Below are 22,796 nucleotides of genomic sequence, written 5' to 3'. Positions count from 1 at the left end.
ACATCCTCCTTTGAAACACAATTAATTGGTTTGTCATTGAAAAGAATAACTAATCATTATAAACTAGTGTTTTATTTAAGAGTTATAGGCCCAGTATTAATTTTAATTATGTTATTAAAAATTTTACACTTTAAATCTGGGTATCATTCTCTTTATGGGAATAATAAATGGGATATCATATACATGGTAATATAAATAATTAATAACCTGTTGAACCGGGTTTGTTGACCTGCTTGGGGGTTTGGATATGGGGTAGGCAGCCATCTTCGAGAGGGATAACCACTATCCCAAAGTAGGTGATACCCACCGGGGATGATTTCCTGCTCAAAGATCTATCTTATCCCACAATTCTGTGATATGCGGCTATCATGTGAGGATCCTGGCCACTTAGCAACAACATCTATGACATTGTCTAAAGCATAAAAGGCACGCTGCACATTGATACTGTGGGAACCTTTTCTATTGACATAGATGTCCTCTTCCAAAGAGGGATCCATGATTCCACAACTCTCGGAAAATTTAAAATACCGAAAAATTCAGCTCTTTTGTTATCCAGGTTATGGAACGATTTCGGGAAGCGTACTTGCTCCCGGACCATGACTGGTGATATAAGCTCTTGAAGGACCTCTGTAATTACTTTTGAAACCGTTGGCTGACTGACCTGATGGAGGTCTCCATCATTGATTTGAAATTCTCTGGAGGCAAGAAAACGTAACGTTATCAGGATTTGTTCAACAGCAGGCTGGGTTTTATGTCTAGCAGTACAGGGACTTATACTTGTCCCTATCAACCCCTCTTGATAAACTATGCTTTCTTTATTCAGTCTGTATCATTTAATGAGTTCATGGTATGTTAATCCAGTTAATATGTCGAGGCGTGGTGGATGAAAATGCATTCCTGTATATGAAATAAATAATAAAACTGGGTTATGTTTTCAAAAGCTATCACTATTTGGTGTATGCATTACAAAATTATTTAACCTTTTCAATGTTTAAAGAGGTTTGCAGCAGAGTGCGCTTTAAATGCATCTTTATTATTCAAAACAAACAAAGCAAATTCTTTTTAAAAAGCTGTAACATTGAAGTTGAAAACCTTGAGATGTAAGGATAAGTTAATTTATTCACCATGAGCAAATACTCCTTTTATCTCACCGTTTTCAAATATCGTCTGCTTAAGAGGTTTGTGGAGGCGTTAGAAATATGAAAATTATTAAGAGTTGTTAAGAGTTAAAATTGTCCGTTCACTTTGAATATTGGTGAATTTAAACATAATTCATTTGAATACTTACATTATTTGGCTTAGCTCGATATTTTGTTTTTAAAACAACAACATTTTAACTGATTAACACCTTAACATATAGAATACTTACGTATCGTTCTTCCATTGATGTCAAACCACACAGGGAAGTAGACAGTGTCATCGTTAGTTCGCAGTTTTGACTGGACGATCAAAACGATGAAAACAGGTTTAATAGCAAAGTATACATTTACCCCTGTTGTCAACAAATTGACGTCTGTCTCTCAAAGTTTGGAAGTACTCGGTGTAATCCGTGGTGTCTGAACTTAGGTACTGTCCGATATTGCTGCATTGAAGATCCAAAATAATTTCTCTAATGTATGTCCACAAAGCATAAATGGTATGCATGGGATCTTCATACATATATTATATTTTTGTTATGCATTCTCACCATAAATAAAATAGATTTTCGCGCATAATTAATGAAGTTGATTTTCCGGATAGATGTAAATAGAAAAAAGATCGTTTTGATACAATAAAAATATACTCATCTGACAGCTAGTTGGAAAATTATTTCTTATTTAAAATCAGAAAAAATAGAGGACTTTCACAGCGGAATTTTTTTTTTCGTTTAAGCTTAAGCGTTTCAAGATGGCTGCTAATTAGTTTTTTAATTCTTAAAGTTAAGGGATAGCTACTGGAATACGGCCCAAGATCAAATTTTGAAATGTTAAATGTTTAACATTTAAACCGGAATAACCATTAAACATTTCAGATGAGAAATGGTTGTGTTCATCCGCCAGTCTTTTATTCAAAGCAAGTACCCATTTTCCAGCAACTTACATTCAATGCCATCAAACAGGTAATTAAACATTAAAACATATGAAAGCATTAAGGCAATTGGAACGGTAAATGTAAATTATTATTGATGCAAACAGATATAAAAGCGTGCCATACCTGACATATAAACCACTTATTATCACTAAAATATTTATGTACACAATTAGCAAAATAGAAATTACATTACAGAGGGAAATAGAACGAAAACATATTATTCTATGTTCACCGCATTAGAACGGTCAACACAGACATATTGGGGGTTCCCTCCCTCCACAAGTATTGACTTTGTATAATACTTTCGCTACAACTGTACCCACGATGGACATGCAATGGATGCATAATATTGTCCCAAGGCGTTATTTATACGATGTTATAACAACATATCTTTGTTAAACATCTACTTACATGAGCAATGATAAATCACTGATTCTATCGGTGAAAAAGTACAGTTACAATTATCGATACATCCACTGTTTATCGGGAAATAACGTATTTTTGACCTCATTGAACAATGCACGTAATTATTTCCGCTAAAATCTGAAATTTAGGTCTGCAAAACTGTTTTGAAATAGGGAAAAAGCATTTCAAAGAAAACAATAGTTTAAGGACATTATAAGTTTTAACCCACTAGGAAAAAAAAATAAATACATATTTTAAATGTCTGCTATGCCTTAACTAAAGTATTTATTTCTCTGCTTACTCTCGAAGTAATCTACTGAATCCAACGACTATCCTATGTTTAAACGTGACTTCATCACGTTAACACGTTCAATTCAATAAACCAATTAAATATGAATGCACGCTTACATTTAGGGACGCTTTATATGTTTCATGCAACGTTATGTCATTTTTTATGTTGTTATACAGATGGTCTCAGCAATACTACACCTACTTCCACCGCTACTACACTACCAGCGAAAACTGGTATGGTTTCCTATTTACTCAGAATCAAATTTCTTCAAAGCAATGGCAGTTGAACTTTACTAAATGAACTATTAAAACAGGCGAATGTACATGTCCGTAATATGAACTTCAAATCTGAAAAAAGCGACATTTTCGTTACATATTTAAACATTTATTTCGGCTACATTTTCCATATAACAGGAATCACAACCATTCATCCGACCATAGGTGAGAATCGGAAAACACACGCGACGGATTTATTGTCCAAATGCTTAAAGGCATTATCGCATATTGCACTATTATTCTAACTGCGCTTGGTTTGTGATTTTAGCGCCAATTAACCGGTTCTAACCACCAATGTTGGTCATCTGGCGTTTTGCAACGGAAACTTTTTTATTCATGTTTTTTTTGTGTCTGCTATATACAGTGTTGGGCTGTGCCTTCTAACTTGACACAAGGTGACTTTTTGACAATTATTTATGACCATTTGCTTCTAAATTCTATCTTCACTTTGCGTATATTTCAGGTGCGTCATAACCACTAACATTTTGCAACATTTACGAGAGATGGTTTAGATTTATGGAGAATTTTTAAGGACCCAGTTTTAAAAATGAAGTTCCACCTATATGTTAGCGCGCTTTGTGGGTTGATCCATTAGAAAACACATTGAGCATATTTGCTATCGACTAATCAATGGCTTACTGAACCGTTTCCTTTGCATGAGGTGTATCGATCATCACTGACAAGGTTAAATGTAGTGTGGACACAGCAGAGTGCAATTAAAAAGCATATTTATTTACATAATTTGAAGTTTTTGGTTCAATAAAGAAGGTTCGAACTTATCAATTAAAACTATAACTAGCATCAATAATTCAGCAAGAATGTCAGACATTCTACTCCATGTGGCTCATGTGTCGATTCCCAACAGTTATACTAAGCTAAATAGGTTCAACTTATGTACTGACATTATCCTCCTTTGCGTACTACATCGCGAACGAGAAATGCCCAAGGCACTTTGGCTTCTGCACTCCCGGGGCGTTGCGACTATAATTAACTACGGAGCGCCAATCCACAATGACACACGACCAAGAAAACACGTTCACTGTATCTGCCTCCACTTCAGGTGAGTACAGTAGGGTATATCGCCGTTTTGAATGCAAACGTAGAAGCCGTACTAGCGCAACATTGTGAATAGAAATTAAACATATTTATATTTCCATGTCAAAAAGGAATATGCATTAAGCAAGTACAATTATACGAGGCTTCCAAATTTGTCAAAGTTACTTCTAGTAATATGAGAAAGGTAAGACAGTTTTTTTGATGTTGTACGATCTTGCAGATAAGGAACAACAGACAACGTGTGATATGCTGCTATAGCTACCTTAGTAGATATATACTTTCTTCGGGCGTGCGTATTATCCGAAAATTTTAGCCAGCTCCTGTTGCGTTGACACGAAGGATATGGACTTCTCGTGCAGTCACTCGGCGTCTCTGGGTTTTTGAGGCAACCAAAGTTCATTATTTGGCTATCATGTTGCCGTCTTGATATGCCCCAACACGTGCGGTTTCTGTACAAATTGAACATCTATCCATATATACATGAATACATTTCTTGTTGAATGTGTAAACTTGTGATTTCATAATATAATTATATGAGTTTAATAGGCTCGTTATATGTCCTTTACATTAACTAAAACTTTTCTAGCCCTAAAAAATCTTATTGCTGTTGGATTTTTTTGATTCAAAATTCATTTTACTAAAATGCAATGACATTCAATATAATAGTCAAACTTTATAAAGCCAGTTTGCTGATGGACATTGGTCCGTTTTAGGTCAACGTATACGTACACTTTTCATTTGTAAAAGAAACATTTAAAATTGCTACCAAAAGAAGTCGATTAAAATCCCATAAACACTCAATATTTCGTACAATATTTTGAACGATAAAGTTAACCAAAAAAAAGCCATAGCCAAAACTTCAACGCTAGATGTGGTCTGGTAACAAAGATTTAACGCGATACAAAATGCTCGTAATTAGTTTTTGTGTCACAATATATTCCATGTGAATTTCCGGCTACGATATCCGAACATTTACGAGCGAACGCGAGATTGGCTTTGAAAGAATGACTTTGTTCATGAATACGCCGTTCTTCCGAAGCCAGACTCGCGTTTGCTCTGCCGTCATCATGGAGGCGAAGCTTTAATGCAGGTCCACTTATCCTGCTTGAACGAGAAGTGAGGGCAGGTCTATACAAAAGATCGTTTGTATAAGCCCTTTGAAGTGATATACATATTGGAAAAAACGTATTCAAAGGAACGGAGTGTTATGATGATACTTTTATGTAAGTGCCCCAATAACGGTTCCTGCTGTTTAGTATTCTTACAGTGTTGACTAATATGAAAGGTACTGGTATGCCCTGTTGTTGAATTTGTTCATAATTGTTTCGGTATATAAATGTGCAGCAATTTACTCCAAAGGCATTGTAGTTTTAATAATAAAGCATAGCATTTAATTATGCTTTAATTCAAGTGACGTTATTTTGTATTTACTGTAAAATGTGTTGTGAATATCTCTATGCCAAATCTGAGGTTTGAAGTTTTTTAACCGTGTTTTTTCCACACAACGCTTAGCATAGACCGTATACATATTTGTGTGCTTGTTGTTATTCGTGCATTGCGTCTAGCGCAATTATTGTGTATAACACTGCTTGGAAATTGATTCCTAGTAATAACAAGGGGCCCACATGCTATTATAAGTTTTCTCTGTTGATGGCTCAGCTGAAGTTTCACTGAAAGTTCACTGCAGATTTGCCTGTTCCGTGATTGATTTTTTCCTGCCAAGTCGCACACCACTAGTATGGTCTTACAGCCTGTTTGATATTTCACGTTATGTTTCCTCTACTACAGACACCGTTACACCAAATTCGTAGCAGTGTATGCATCATATGCAATTTCGGTAACCACATATCACTCTAGCTAACGTATTTAGTGAGCGCACGGCACAGCCGCTTCAAGAAATATTTCTTCATCAAGTGACACTCCAGAACATGTTCATAACACACCAAACTAATTACGTCATTTTACATATCTGTTTCGAGGATTTGCATGCAGAAATGCACAGAACATAGTCTCATATAAATTTTAAAACCAAAATGGAGTTTTAGCCAAGTAATTTGAAATTTGAAATAATATTTTCTGGACATTCGATAGAACAATATTTCACCTTTAAAACGATTTATTTTACTGATATAACGGGATACGATTGTGATTTTCTTGGTGACAAAAGGAAGACTCAAACTCAAAATTCGCCGGAAATCAACGTAGTTTATCTGATAATTGTGTTTGTTCCACAAGCTTAACAATGTAAACTCTAAAGTATGGAATGCAATGATAAGCAAACCGACAATAACGAAAAAATGAACTACAAAGAACATGGTTATACAAGTTATGGTATTTTTTGCAGGATAAATGCTTACAGTCATAGTAACTTGCCAAGTCAGAAGTGTTGAGTGGCAATTGGTTCGAGTTCGATATCGGTGGACTACTTCTTTTATTTAAAGTGATGTTTGAGAATTCTAAATTTGAGTTGCATCTCAATTGTCACCAATAAATCATAGATACGATAGTTAATGTATCACGAAGAGTACATCATTATAAAGGCGAACGATATTATTTTTCATATTTAGAAATGTGAAGAAAATATTTTTTTCATAACTCAAATGACGCGACTGTAAAGTAAGTTTTAACTTTTGCTTAGTGAAGATTGTTCTTCTTTCATATGCATTAACTCTAATATTTCAAGATAGTAAAGAGCACATGGTTGAATAGTTGCCATACTTATTGAAACAAATATACTGGCAAATTGTGAACGAGTTGACACCTACTGTATTATTTAAATAAAATTAGTTTTCTTTGCTCAAGAACAGTTTGTACAACGTTAAATTTTGAGAAACCTCGTATTATAACAATAGTCGAATTTTATGTATTATCTGTTTTGCATAGGGTTGGTAATTTAACTTTATTGCATTTTTGTCGAGTTTGCTTATTCTTATAAGACTAATATGAACGAGATAATGTCAGTGTATACTAAACAATGAAGAGCGAATATTATTGTCAAGGACATAGCAATTGTATGCTTATGAGCAATAACGGACGAGCATTGACAAAACGATCGATTTACATTTGCAGGTGTTGCATTCGTTTGAAAATTTCCGTTACTTTGTATAATCACGATTGTTCTAGACGACGTCGACATGACCCCTATAACTTTTAAATGGTTGACGCATATTGATTTAGAGATATGAATTTATATCAATTTCAACTAGTTTGCTTCTTCAGTCTGCTGTAGACACCAGACAGAAATGATTTTAGGACTTATCAATCTTCTGTTCCTGACATTGCGTAAGCCAATTTGCTTATAATGTTTGCATATAATGTTGTTTGCCTTTGTCTTCTGTCGACTTCGTAAAAAACTGAACTGGATATGCAAATGACGCAATACAATCAATATTTAATGTGTACATTGTTTAACGATAAACACATGATATTGTAAGTATTAATTCATTGTGAATAGCACAAGTATTTTTTAAAGTAATGACATGATGGACCTATTTAGAATTTTATTAAGTCACGCAATGTTTCGCTGCCTCATTTGCGGAGAGTGTATGTTTTGACTAGTCTGCGCGATTGCAAAGGGTCGTCTCGAGCTACGCTGGCTCCATGAGGCATAATTCCAACTTTAGCATGACGCGGATCATATTGAATGTTGTAAAACATGTTTTTTGTTGCGTTCAAATACATTATTAACACATGGTAAGATTTTCAATTGTGATATTCGTGAACTGTGTTTGAATAGCCTTCCAACATGAAGTATTTGTATAAAAACTGTTATAATTCTTAAAATAGTTATCATACTGTATACGGTTTCACACAAATGTAACAGTATACGATTGTTGATGGAACAATGAAACGTATCAATATAAGAACTAAATACTCAGGTTTACAACTGGAAATTAAAATAGTTTTGAAAAGAATGTGTTTAAAAGCTGCCACTTATTTTACTTGATGACATGTATTTAGTATCACATATAATGAACATACACTGATACACTGAATTAGTTGACTTTCCTTGATTTGTCTTTAAATCTCGAAATGCATTCAGTACGTATTTCAACAAGGACTTCAAATATAGCACTCTATTACAAAGACGCGTCTGGCGGATTGCTTCACCACTAGTCGAAACTGTGAAATCCAGTTATGAGACTATTGCTCAAATGACAAACAAGTGGCTTTAACATGATTGCACATTTTGGGCATTTTTTCTTTAGCTTCTGACAAGGAAGAGTTCTAAACAAAAATTTAGCGTCAGTTAAAAACGTTGTGCACTTTATTTAGAAGAATACTGTTTTAGTTTAAGAAATTCAGTGATTGTAAACGTGATATTATTGTTTACAATAAAGCTTTATTAAATTGGCTCATAACTGATCTCCTAAAGTGTTTGGCTGTTAATTTAAAATAAAATATAATTTAAACATTTATTGTTTAACAATAAACAATACAGATCATTAACAGACAGGCACGCCCCTAAAAAATGATTTATGATGTAACCTACCTACAACTGGTGCATACTTGATTCGATTTTTTATTTAAAGAGCTTGTTTTCAAATTTAAGCTGAATACGCTCGTTATTTCTTTCTGTGAATAAATATAGCATTCTGATCATAGTATTCAATCATTTGAACAGTTTATAAATATGCTCACATGTCGCATTTATGTCTATAATTCAACTTTACTTAAACTATATAAAACACTATTACATTCTAAATCTAATTTCAAGTTTATGCAAGAGTTATTGGTATACAATAAAGCATTGTGGTAAGATTGGAATCCCTAAAAACCAAGAAAATTTGCGAAATAATATTTTCACTCAACGTTCCCGTTGCATGTAATTATCGCAATAAATCTAAGTCAGGCACATATAATGCAGCTACATTGAAAGCATTTGACTTCTAAATTACTAGATACGCTATGTATGTCATCATTTTTCGTTAACTTCTTTCGATGTAGATTTTTATTTAAAGACAGAACTTAGTGTTTTTTCCATATTAAAAAGCACGAGCATATCTGCCCACTCAAAGTTTCAAACATATTGCGTATTTGACATTTAAACGAGCAATAGTTGTAGTATACTTTTTTCGGCATAGCTTTCGGCAAATAAAATTTCCCGCGGCTAGGTCAGAATGAATACACTTCATTTATCCCATAGGCTAATTTGAGCATACCGACAGAACATTGGAAACATGTCCGCGTCTGTGTAACACTGTTTTACTGCGTGTTCAGCATGAAACAATTTTATCTCTAATGAAAAGGCTTAATAGATAAAACAGTTTTACACTCAATCTCATCATCAATACAGTTTGTGCGTGCACCTTTTATTTTCAGAGGATTGCTAGCGCGTTAGCGTTTTTACTTAAAGGCTATGTTCTCATATTTAGTACTGACTTCCATATTTCTGTCAACATGTTAACATGTAAAAGTATACAGAGCAGTGGATGCGTGGCCTCACTTTAATGTATGCATTTCAACCCGCGAGATATAATGCAGGGTCAGTTCGCGGCCAGTGTTGTGAATGTCAGAGTTTATTTACAGGTCATCGCTGCGTCTTCACGACTACCTTATGTGCTGACCTCAGTTCGTGGCCAGTAAAATAATCGTTATATAATAAAGACACTATCGCGTGAACTAGGTGAACTTGAATTTTCTTTAGACCAGAAAGATGTTCAATGAAGATATTCAGCGATATATTTATGGTATGTCAATAATAGATTCTTTATGTGTTTTCAACAATAGCATGATAAATATTATTTTTAATTAATTAAACAAGAATTATTCCACCATATTTACTAATGTATTAAGCATGAGCGCGATGGTTCTCGATACTGTTAATAATCGAATCAAATAGCAAGCCCGAAAAAACGCTAAAACAGGTTTGTTCGAAGAACGCGCGTATAAATATTTAAAATATGTACGGATACTTCGCGTATGGCCGGTTGACTCATATGTTTTAATTTCACTTCCATTCTTCTTTGGTTTTCTGTTTTGTATCTTAGGGTTTATGACCAGCAATATGTAATAATGTAAAATAAGCCGAGAAAACTCCGCGTAACATCTCGTACTGCATGTGATGCAGCTAAGAACTGCACATAAACAGACATTCGCTATCCTTGATCTCATTTATTGAACCTTTCACAAACTCAAACCACAATCAACACCGTATATCTTTTTAAAAGATATTTCTTGTTTTACAAAACAACGATTATACGAGTTGTCAATTGTATGGATATCACATCGGGGTCAAAGGGTGCTATTTATGTTTTAGCCGACATTCTTCTATCGAACGATGCCAATGCCATTATAATGCATCATGTGTATTGCACTTGGGGCGTTTCAAAGATAGCGCAATCAGTTGTTGAAACCGATAAGAATCTACAAATTGATAGTTTAAAAAGTAGAATGTGTAAACATGTGTATTGAAACAAATTATACTGATTTGAAAATGCAAATGATTTCACGATTAGGACACAGCTAATACAAATCTCCGCCAACTATTTACTATTATCACTGTAATTGAATAATATTATTACAAGAAAATTATCTGAAATATGATGCACTATTTGATACACAGTGTATATCACAATTCAAATTCGATAAAAAAGGAATCGTTTCAGGATTTTTCTGTATCGTATCATGGTGGTAACCGGAGAAGCGTTTTACTTTATGGTCAATTAAAACCGCAGTAGGTCGTGCTTTTTTGTTAATAAGAACATTATGTCCAAAATATACAATTAGACGCGTGAGTAAAAACTGCTGCTTTTTTCAAACCGAGTGCTATATGTTGTGTAAATTACGTTTATACTACTTTAATCCTATATGTTGCAAAGTATGTAAAACAATTTAAGTACTTTAGAATGACCCACTGGATATTCGTAGTTTAATTATGTACAGTATTATCTTAAAGTCAAAATAACATAACTAAATATACTCTTTTTTTGAATGACAATGCTGTTATATTTCATTTATTGTAATGTGTTTTCTGCATTTTATACAATACCATATACAAAGCTTGATTATACTGCAGTTACATGGAAAAACATGTACACAATTAAGTAATTAACTCCCATTAAATTTATATTCCTTTCTAGTATTATTCCCCACGATCAGATGATGTATCGCAAACATGATCGATGCTTTTCCTCAAAATCATTTTCATTTCGTTCCTCTTTATACTTTCTACATGCCTGAAATTATTTTAATATTTACAATCTAGATGTCATTTCATATCACTCCAACACGGTGTCATACAACTGTTCCATTAGTAAAGATAAAGGTGACAATAAACCAAATTTGAGCGATCGTCTAAGGAGGTCATTTTAAGTTTATTATCCATGACATTTAGACTTCAGGTTCTTTCCTTGAGACAAGCAGTCGGCGTTTGGTGTACAACCTTATCTAGTACATTATTTGGTAAAACTAACGTAATGAAATTCGGATACTTGTGAAGTCGTATATAAGTGTTACGTAAATTTAAGATATCGGGACACAATAAAATGTTAATTAACACAATTTATCATTACCATTGATTTCATATTAAGAAATATCATTAATGAACATATTTTACGGAAAGATAAATTTTCTGAAACAATGCGAACACTTTATATAAACATGTGTGTTGAAGTTTTGATTCTTATATTTGAATCAGTCGGGACACGTATACTTTACAGAACGCGTTAATTAATACAAATTCTCGGGAATGCCTCTTATCACTTATTCTGTAAGGGAATATTTTATATAAGGAATGATTGAATCTTTAATACAGTAATGATCAAACATTTACAGATTAAAGACGGCAATAAAACTTACATAATAACAATTGGCTATGTTTCTTTTGTCAACAATAAGTTTCAACTTTTAACATAATCACAATTTGCTATGTTTCTATTGTCAACAATGATTTTCAACTTTTGACATAATCACAATTTGCTATGTTGCTTTTGTCAGCAATGCGTTTTAACTTTTAAACTAAGAATGTTTAAATGAAGTATTTAAAGCATATCCTTATAAACAAAATTAAGTTAACAAATGTATTAATCTTATATTGACACATTAAACTACATGTTGATATTTTATTGACCATTTATGCATTAAACATGATAACGCCTCTAAAAACACAATTTTAACTTTTTGTATCGATGGAAGCAACATCTTTAGCACCGGATGTCGATAATGTTTAAAATATATATATTTCAAGATCATAGACGAGTGACTAATGTTCTTCTGTTTGCAGTTAAAACATACACACAGTTGACCTTCAGTTTCATTACCAACAAAGAAATCTTATTATACAATGTGGTTCTTTATTTATGGAAAAGTGCATAATGACGAGGTCTTAAACGCGCGTAGTAGACAAACACATTGTTAAAAAACAAAGTCCCACAAACCAAAACTAAACTGAGGTTTCTCACTCGCAACGATCAAAGTATGTTTCATTGAGAAGGGTCAATTAGTTGCTAAATACATTGTTCTTTTTCATAGTGCTTTACGTGCAAAACACTGAACGTGTTTTTGTTTCACTTAAATGTAAAACAGTGTGTTTTTATTGCAGCAAATACATTTGCAATATTTCATTTTATACGCAAGTTAGTTTTTGGGGCGATTGGCTTCTGCAATTCGCCCCATAGGTAACATAATATACGTATATTGAAGAATGTAGTCCGTTACTGCATTTAACCACTTGCATCCAGATTCTTCATTCGCAAACAATATATCTCCGATGAGCGTTTTCCATTCATGTCAACGACTTTTCACTGTGGCATTAGCACACGAGTAACAAGCAGTGTTATGATGATACTTTTTATGTAAGTGCCCCAATAACGGTTCCTTCTGTTTAGTATTCTTACAGTGTTGACTAATATGAAAGGTACTGGTATGCCCTGTTGTTGAATTTGTTCATAATTGTTTCGGTATAAAAATATGCAGCAATGTACTCCAGATGCATTCTATTTTTAATAATAAAGCATAGCATTTCATTTTGCTTTAATTCAAGTGGCGTTAACTTTTATTTACTGTAAAATGTTTTGTGAGTAACTCTATGCAAAATGTGAAGTTCAAGTTTTTTTTAAACCGTTTTTTTTCTCCACAAAACGCTTTGCATAGACCGTTTACATATTTTATGCTTCTTGTTATTTGAGCGTTGCGTCTAGTTCAATTATTTTGTATAAGACTCGTTGGAAAGGGGTTCCTTGTTATAAAAAGAGGCCCACTTGCTATAATAAGGTTTCTCTACTGATTGAGCAGCTGAAGTTTCACTGAAAGTTCACTGAAGATTTGCCTGTTCCGTGATTTTTTCTGCCTGGGCGCACATCACTGGTATGGTCTAACAGCCTGTTTTATATTTCACGTTATGTTTTGCTCTACAGACACTGTTACACCACACTTGTAGCATTGTATGCAGCATATGCGCTTGCGGTGTCCACATATCACTCTAGCTAACGTGCGAGCACGGCACTGTCGCTTCAAGAAATATCTCTTCATCAAGTAACAGACCAGTACAAGTTCATAATAGACAGACAAACATACAGATTTTCTTTCGAGACTGATACAAAGTACATCGTCTATATATATGCAATCGCACATATATATATATACATTTTTACATTTGATAGGACAATATCTCACCTTTAAAACCATTCATTTTACTGATATAACGGGCGACGATTGTGATTTTCTTGGTGACAAAGGAAGACTCAAACTCAAAATTCGCCGGAAATCAGCGGAGTTTATCTCATATTTGTGTTTCATTCACAAGCTTAACAATGTTAACTCTATAGTATGGAATGCAATAATAAACAAACCGACAATAACGAAACAATGAATTACAAATAATATGGTTGTAAAAGTAAGGGTATTTTGGCATCATTTTTACTCATTATGTCCGTCCCTTGAGAGGATAAATGCTTACAGTCATAGTAACTTGTCCAGTAAGAAGTTTTGAGTGGCAATGTGTTCGAGTCCGATATCGGTGGACTCCTTGTTTTATTTCAAGAGATGTTGTAGAATTCTGAATTTGAGTTGCATCCCAATTGTCACCAATAAATCAAGCATACGGTACTTAATGTATCACGAAGAGTACATCATTGTAAAGGCGAAAGATATTCTTGTCATTTTAAGAAATGTGAAGAAAATATTCGTATGTTCCCCCAGTCTATACTTGGGGACATATTGTTTTTGCCCTGTCTGTTTGTTACTAGAGTTGCGACACCTTAAGGGGTTTCGCGGGATGGAATGAGTGGGAACTAAACAAATTTGGATTCAAAAATTTTGGGTAAGAAAATGTGGGAACACAAATTTTGGGTACTAAACAAATGTGGGTACGAAAATTTTGGTTACGAAAAAAAATGTGGGTACGAAAATTGTGGGTACAATGGGTCAATGTTAAGGTTTTAGCATGGCGGACGCCGGATGGCGAAAAGACACGACACGACGCGATGAGCTGGCTATGACAATTAAGGGGGCAGGGGATATATTTTTGACCAAATTTCGAGTTCCGAAAGGCCGCAAACAGTCAAATCCATTGCATCAAAACAGAAAGTGACACAAGAAAGCCTTTTTGTGTCAGTGTCATAGCATAGGCAATATACATTGAAAATACAACCAAAGACAAGGCTGGCTTCTTCACTTGTGAAACTATGGCCCTTGATCTTTCCCCCCACCCACCTCATTTTTAATGAAAAATTGAGAAATTTGACCCATTTCATGGCATGCACAGAACATTCAAACAGAATGCAATCCTAGTTTTGGCTACATTACTCACTAATTTCATCCCTGTGCTTTGTTTATTTGCCTAGAAAAGTGTCTCCCATACGTTTAGATTTTTCACAATTTACCTTCAAAATTTTGTTCTGTTTCTGCAGCGTGAAATATTGACTTCCGACAAAAGTGAAAACCTCCTTTTTGAAGATTCAAAATTTCCTTGCTAGGGAGCTGTGGCTAGTTGTAATGTTTTTTTCCAAAATTTTGAGACATTCTTTCTACAACCTAACACAAGAAATACATCTTATAAATACCTAATTGATTTTTAAAGACCATAGGTAACACCTACCCTAAAGATATGTAATTTTCATGGACCCCCCTTTCACTGATATATCCCCTGCCACCCAATACCTCAGGTATTCTCCGAAAACAGCCGAGCGTATATGCATAAGTCGGTGAGTAATACTCAACAAGACTATTGTCAAGCAAATTTGTCCCCTACCGGCTCCACCATTGTCAGAATTTATTTTATGTTTTTATTTATTGCCATTGAAACCAGAATTTTTGACGTAGGAACAAAATGAAATCACGTGAATAATGTGCTTATTGCCATCTATCCATGTTTCAAGTTTCATGAAAAAATATTAAGAACTTTTAAAGTTATCGCAGGATTCAGAAAAGTGTGACTGACTGACGGACCCACAGAGCGCAAACCATAAGTCCCCTCCGGTGAAACCGGTAGTGGACTAATAAAAGCTAGGCACGGTGTATAAAATCAGAACCACTGGGTCGAATCTGCTGAAACTTGGCCACATTATAGATTTATATAGTCCAAACAAGCTACAGAATTAGCGTTTTTGGACCTGACGGCGTAAAACATTAACCAATAATGGACAGCACAAAATAGGTCATTTTGTACAAAAAATGTAAACTTTAAGTGGCATTTAATGACCTTTAGACATCAGAAAATTGCAAATTTTTAATATTCTGCACACTTCGACTTGTTTCTTTTTACAAATTTAGAAGCATTTATGCTTGGGATGTATATAAACCCTGTTATTCAGTGTCAAATTTGGCCAAAAATCACAATACAATCCCAAAAATGGCTAAGCAGCAATGCCCCTTTAACATTATTCCTTATATTTAATTGTATTGTTTAAAAAGATAACTGTGTATATTTAATCATAATGGCTCTGTATATCACACATGATAGGGCACTGCTGGGGCTTGAACCCAGAACTCATCTCACATTGTAAGATGCGTTTTTCAATTAAACTACAATGACTGTATCTTGTGAAGTAGAGCCAACATACACCCACATACCGGTAAGTGAAAAAATCATTCTGTCCATATATTTGTACTGGGCGTTAGTGAAAGTGAAAGTCTTTTTCCAGGTTTTCCCTGATTTCCAGGTTGGCTGGGAACCATGTTTAACTATGATAAAATGTTCTTTAGATGCCATGTGTATTAATATATAGGTCTATTTTTCTGAGATATTAATGAAAATGCCTTTGGGTATGTGGCGAATATTTAAAAAATCTGCAACTTGATATATGGTGCTAACACTGTAAAATTGTATGAGCCCAAATTATAATAGATGAATGCCTATTATGCTTCTCTGCTTATACTATGACGACATGTTCATACAATGCCATTTTTATTAATATACATGTATATGCCAAATTTAATGAAAAAGACTTGAAAATGTGTGTCGCAAGATACCAAGTAAGAAAAAAATCAGCATTTTTATGTAGGGTCTTCACACGGTAAAATTATTTGTGCCCAAAATAATAATAGATGAATGCATATTAGGCCTCAATGTTGCTTATACTATGACGACTGGTTCATACGATGCCATTTTTATAAATATCTATGCCAAATTTAATGAAATAGACATGAAAATGTCTATTGCCAGGTACCAAGTAAGAAAAAAATCAGCATTTTTATCTAGGGTCTTCACACGGTTAAATTATTTGTGCACAAATAATAATAGATGAATGCATATTAGGCTTCAATGTTGCTTATACTATGACTACTGGTTCATACGATGCCATTTTTATAAATATCTATGCCAAATTTAATGAAATAGACTTGAAAATGTGTGTCGCCAGGTACCAAATAAGAAAAAAATCAGCATTTTTATGTAGGGTCTTCACACAGTAAAATTATTTGTGCCCAAATAATAATAGATGAATGCATATTAGGCTTCAATGTTGCTTATACTATGACTACTGGTTCATACGATGCCATTTTTATAAATATCTATGCCAAATTTAATGAAATAGACTTGAAAATGTGTGTCGCCAGGTACCAAGTAAGAAAAAAATCAGCATTTTTATGTAGGGTCTTCACACAGTAAAATTATTTGTGCCCAAATAAGAATAGATGAATGCATATTAGGCTTCAATGTTGCTAATACTATGACTAATGGTTCATATGATACCATTTTTATAAATATCTATGCCAAATTTAATGAAATAGACTTGAAAATGTGATTCGCCAGGTACCAAGTAAGAAAAAAATCCGCATTTTTATGTAGGGTCTTCACACGGTAAAATTATTTGTTCCCAAATAATAATAGATGAATGCATATTAGGCTTCAATGTTGCTTATACTATGACGATATGTTCATACAATGCCATTTTTATTAACATATATGCCAAATTTAATGAAATAGAATTGAAAATGTGTGTCGCCAGGTACCAAGTAAGAAAAAAATCAGCATTTTTATGTAGGGTCTTCACACGGTAAAATTATTTGTGCCCAAATAATAATAGATGAATGCATATTAGGCTTCAATGTTGCTTATACTATGACTACTGGTTCATACGATGCCATTTTTATAAATATCTATGCCAAATTTAATGAAATAGACTTGAAAATGTGTGTCGCCAGGTAACAAATAAGAAAAAAATCAGCATTTTTATGTAGGATCTTCACACGGTAAAATTGTTTGTGCCCAAATAATAATAGATGAATGCATATTAGGCTTCAATGTTGCTTATACTATGACTACTGGTTCATACGATGCCATTTATTAAAATATCTATGCCAAATTTAATGAAAAAGACTTGAAAATGTGTGTCGCCAAGTACCAAGTAAGAAAGAAATCAGCATTTTTATGTAGGGTCTTCACACAGTAAAATTATTTGTGCCCAATTAATAATAGATGAATGCATATTAGGCTTCAATGTTGCTTATACTATGACTACTGGTTCATATGATGCCATTTTTATAAATATCTATGCCAAATTTAATGAAATAGACTTGAAAATGTGTGTCGCCAGGAACCAAGTAAGAAAAAAATCAGCATTTTTATGTAGGGTCTTCACACAGTAAAATTATTTGTCCCCAAATAATAATAGATAAATGCATATTAGGTTTCAATGCAGGGTTGGCATATTGACCGGTCAATTGAGTATTGACCGGGCCGGCAGTCAATACCCGGTTAAAACCGGTCAATACTGGTTATTACTGGTCTTTACTGGTCGATTAAAAATTGTAGCATTTAAACATTACAAAAGAGCCATTTTATATTAAATCAATAATTATTCTGTAATTGATAAACTTTTTTCTGAGTTATTTATTTTTAAAAAAATCTTTAAAAAGCTGTAAAAAGTTACTTCTTAATTATTTATGGAAACAGCCTCAAATACATAAGGACTAAGGCAATATCTTTATCTCAGTGTATCACATCTGTTACTAATTAGCCGGATTTTACATAAATTCCAGGTTGATAAACACAACAAGGTAAAGGTACCTTGTAGTCGGTGAGATATAATAATAATACAGTTAGTAAGGCTCATACCCTGGGTACGGTAAATATACTAAAACGTACGCGGGAATTTTTTAACACTAAATCGGTTGTTGTCGGCTATTTTGTCAAAATTAATTATGTTTACATTTATGTCAATTTTCTGTTAAATGGCATTTATATTATCAAAACTCATTGTTAAAATCAATAATGTGATTTAATTTTAAATCTTAAATTGTTTAAAGTCGCGTCATTGTATGACGTCGTCAAGTATAATATTTTCCGCGACATCGCACGTTCACTTTTTACCGTCATAGATTTTTTAAAAGAAACATTATTTGGTTTGCAAGGTCCGTTAAATGGGGAACACCATATTCTGTCTTTATATTATGTTTTAACAATTAATTAATGCTGTGTAATTAATATTGTATAAGATATTTCGATATTTATTGAAAATGTTTCAAATTGTTATGTCAATTTTCTGTTAAATGGCATTTATATTATCAAAACTCATTGTTAAAATCAATAATGTGATTTAATTTTAAATCTTAAATTGTTTAAAGTCGCGTCATTGTATGACGTCGTCAAGTATAATATTTTCCGCAACATCGCACGTTCACTTTTTACCGTCATAGATTTTTTAAAAGAAACATTATTTGGTTTGCAAGGTCCGTTAAATGGGGAACACCATATTCTGTCTTTATATTATGTTTTAACAATTAATTAATGCTGTGTAAAAAATATTGTATAAGATATTTCGATATTTATTGAAAATGTTTCAAATTGTTATTTATGAAACCTTTTATTCTAATGAGTGTATGCTATTATATTATACTTTGAATAGCATATCTGTTGTACTATAATCTTATTACTCATTTTTTATTGTTAATTTCATTTATTGTAGAGAATGGTCAATGTTACATCTAGTTGCCAATGCTTGTCGTCAACGTTAGTCGTCAATGCTTGTAATCATTGTCGTCAATGTTAGTCGTCAATCCTTATCGTCATTATACATGAAGGAAATAAAAGCAGAAACAGAGACGTATTCTTGATTACTTGCTTATTCCTACGGCGTCCTCTCAACACTCATACTAAAACGCATGTTGATGCTGATTTTTTAAAAGAGAAGTTTGTTTAAGGTAAACAATATTGTTTTACGTTAATCGGTAGCATGTTTAACGCAGTGTTCTCCAGAAACATCTGAGAAGCCAGTTATATTTTCAAAGTAGCCGGCGATTAAGCAATAAAACATGTGCATTTGCACCATTTCAATTGATATTTTGGGGAAAAGTAGCCTGCATCTAGATTGAATGTAACCGGTGAAATCGCCGGCTGCCGGTGCTTCCAGAGACCACTGTTAACGACATCGGATTTTTGGCGGATATACAAATCAGATACAATCTAATATTTGCGGGTATGTTTAAGTTTATTTACCGTACCCGGGGTACATGTAAGTAAAATGAAGAGTACCCGGGGTACATGTACCGGTAAGTAGTACCCAAGCCGAGTATGATCAATCGAGCCTTAGTAAGTGAGTGATGGTGTATGGGATAACATGCACTGAGGGTGTATATTTTTCACGAACAAGTCAATTGAAGGTGTTAGAGATGCATTGATCCATAAGATTAAAAAGGGTAATTAACCACGAGCTTATTAAAATTAAAATGATGACATTACATTGTACCAGCTGTTTATTGTTGTATACTGTAAGCTTGCAATATTTTAAATAATGTAAACAACTTACCTTGTATTAAGTTGGCACATTGTTGTCAGGTGTAGAAACTTTTTATACTTATTTCTGTAAAGTTGCACTGGCTGAACCAAAAGAATTATGTAGTCGTTTCTAAATAATCACGAAACAACCTACTAATGCTTATATGCTTGCCAGTTACTGAGTTTGTGCATTTCCATTCATTATCGGCCTTGGCAAACAGCGTAGAATCAGATGAGACACCGTGTGATGTCTGCTATTTCGTTACGCTGAAGATTTCCATATCCGCGGGTGTTTTTATGTCAAATGTTATGGTTTTTCAATAGATCGTATACTTATCTACAAAACAGCGAATTAGCGTTCACTTTACATCATTTCTGATGATCTTATTTTGTAAATAATTTCTGAGCGTTAATTCCTACGTTGCTATGTCGTCAGCCATTTTGAAGGTTGGTTTGTTTACTTTCGGTTTCCACTACAAACGAAATTAATTGATTTGCTGCTTGCGTTTATTTATTGATTAAATAATAAATTATTAAACCGTAATAATGTAATTGTCTGAATATCATTTATATTCAAGATATTATCGGATAAATAGAATACCATTCTAATACCAGGGTGTACTTACATTTATCTCGGAAAGCCTAGCCGTGTAAACCTTTCTTTAACTCGTCGCACTCAATACGTTGAATAACATAGATTTATGTCATGTTCATTAAAAAACCACAATGTGCACAAAAGACATGCATGTGTACTACCGATTGATATTCAAACACAATTATTACGCCTTTGTTTATCGATTAAACGCCTAACTGAATTAATAACGCGTAACGTCAGTTTCTTTGTTTCGTAGCAAGATGGAAGCTAGCCTAAGCGCTTTTCATGACGTCACGCGCGCGTGCCCTTTCCCATAAAAAATATTTAAACGCAAAATACTCGAAAACCTGATTTTTCCCAGGTATAACGCCTACGCCAACAGGTAGATCGCATTCTTGTCCATATACATGTCAAATTTCAGCAAACGTGCTAGGCCAGTATTCAAGAGACCCAAATCGCGGCTATATGCCTCAACTTAACGAAACTTAGCCCCCTTTATCATTCGTTCGATTGAACGTCATCAATGATGACGTCCAATACAGCACTCATTCCATACTAGACTTGCGACACCTTAAGGGTTTCGCGGGATGGAATGAGTGGGGAGATCATATACAATTTTCAGCTTTCCGGAAGCAAGGACCCTCTGGACGTGAACCATCAGCTTTCCAACACTATATGATTCCAGTTCCAAAGCACATATTGCATTAGTTCAATGGGAAGAACATAAAACGTCATATTTACAAATCTCTGAAAAACAAACAGTGCTAAAAAATATTTAAAGTAGTCATTTACTATTTAATTGATTATGTCCTCTGATTGTTGCATTTTTAATTTAAATATGTGTTCCTATATGCATTTATTGTTGTATTGACTTAAAAAACTAAAATGGATGCCAATTCTTAGTTTGCTGTCTAAGTCTACCCTAAAATTATACATGTTTCTTGCATAATTGAATTATCAAAAACTGCATACTTGTAAAGGCATTGTCAGAGTTATTTGGTTAAGTTAGAGACAAAGTAAAGCAAATATATTCATTTTTCTTAAAATGAATCATCCTCTGAAGCCCCCACTGGGATTCAAACCCAGATCTCTTTCCTCTGGGAAGGAAAGTATTCTATCTTGAAATACAAGGGCAAGTAAGAGGAAAATTTGCAATTTTAAACCTATAAACATATAAACTTAATTTTTCACATGAACTTAGAAACAACACAGACATCTCTGAATCTGAAACACATTACAGTTACAATTCAGGTTTTTAGTATTGTGCATTGTACATGAATGTTTAAATATTGTATTTATCCTTGGTACACAGAACTGCCTAAAGATGCGTAAAATACCAGTATTCAAATCTGAAAATATCCCATGTGTTTGTTTCACTCTGTAAGTATCCCTATTTTATTTCAATAAAGAAGTTTTTCCTTCTCCTGAAAATTTAACTAAATGTCAGTTATGCTACTTTTTCATTCAGCAAATGACATGTGTCCGTAATGTCAATTTTGAAAATTTGGTAAAAACAATATTTTTACCAAAAAGGTAGACTTAATATTATTAAACAGTTGATGTATGTCACCTTAATAAAAAAAAAAAATGGGAAAGAAATAAAATGTTTAAAAATGTCAGTTACATGACTTATAACATTAAGTAGACGATATAGCTTTGATACTTTAGGATACGAGTAGACCTTAACACAAATAGGATAAGAGTAGACCTGAACACAAAATTTACCCAAATTTTCAATTTTCTAACTATAAAAGGGGGCATTATTCTGTCAAAAAACAGAAAAAAATGGGTACGAAAAAAATGTGTGTACGAAAACAATTGGGTAAGAAAAAATTATGCCAAAAAAATATATGCTAAAATAGCTTGGGGTCTTGACCACCAAAACGGCTTGGATTTTAATTATGCTGAAATAACTCGGGGGTCATGACCACCAAACTGGCTTAGAAT

The 22,796-nt window shown here is 33.5% G+C and overlaps 1 protein-coding gene across 3 annotated transcripts in view; it reads left to right on the top strand.

Annotated features, from left to right (window-relative positions):
• LOC127844809 (T-cell immunoglobulin and mucin domain-containing protein 2-like) overlaps window positions 1-22,796 on the top strand; it is a 102,824-nt gene that overhangs the window by 45,031 nt on the left and 34,997 nt on the right. Inside the window, exon 1 of one of the 3 annotated variants that reach the window (XM_052375315.1) lies at window positions 7,253-7,380. The exons of the other annotated variants lie outside the window; for them this stretch is intronic. Within the exon in view, the coding sequence (XP_052231275.1) occupies window positions 7,341-7,380 (40 nt within the window). The 5' untranslated portion in view covers window positions 7,253-7,340. Of the gene's footprint in view, window positions 1-7,252; window positions 7,381-22,796 lie in introns of those variants that run through there. 3 annotated transcript variants of the gene reach the window in all.

This window comes from Dreissena polymorpha, chromosome 9 (assembly GCF_020536995.1).
Source record: "Dreissena polymorpha isolate Duluth1 chromosome 9, UMN_Dpol_1.0, whole genome shotgun sequence".
NCBI lineage: Eukaryota > Metazoa > Mollusca > Bivalvia > Myida > Dreissenidae > Dreissena > Dreissena polymorpha.
The sequence above is the reverse complement of the archived record's forward strand: the minus strand, read 5'-3'. Positions and strand labels throughout refer to the sequence as shown.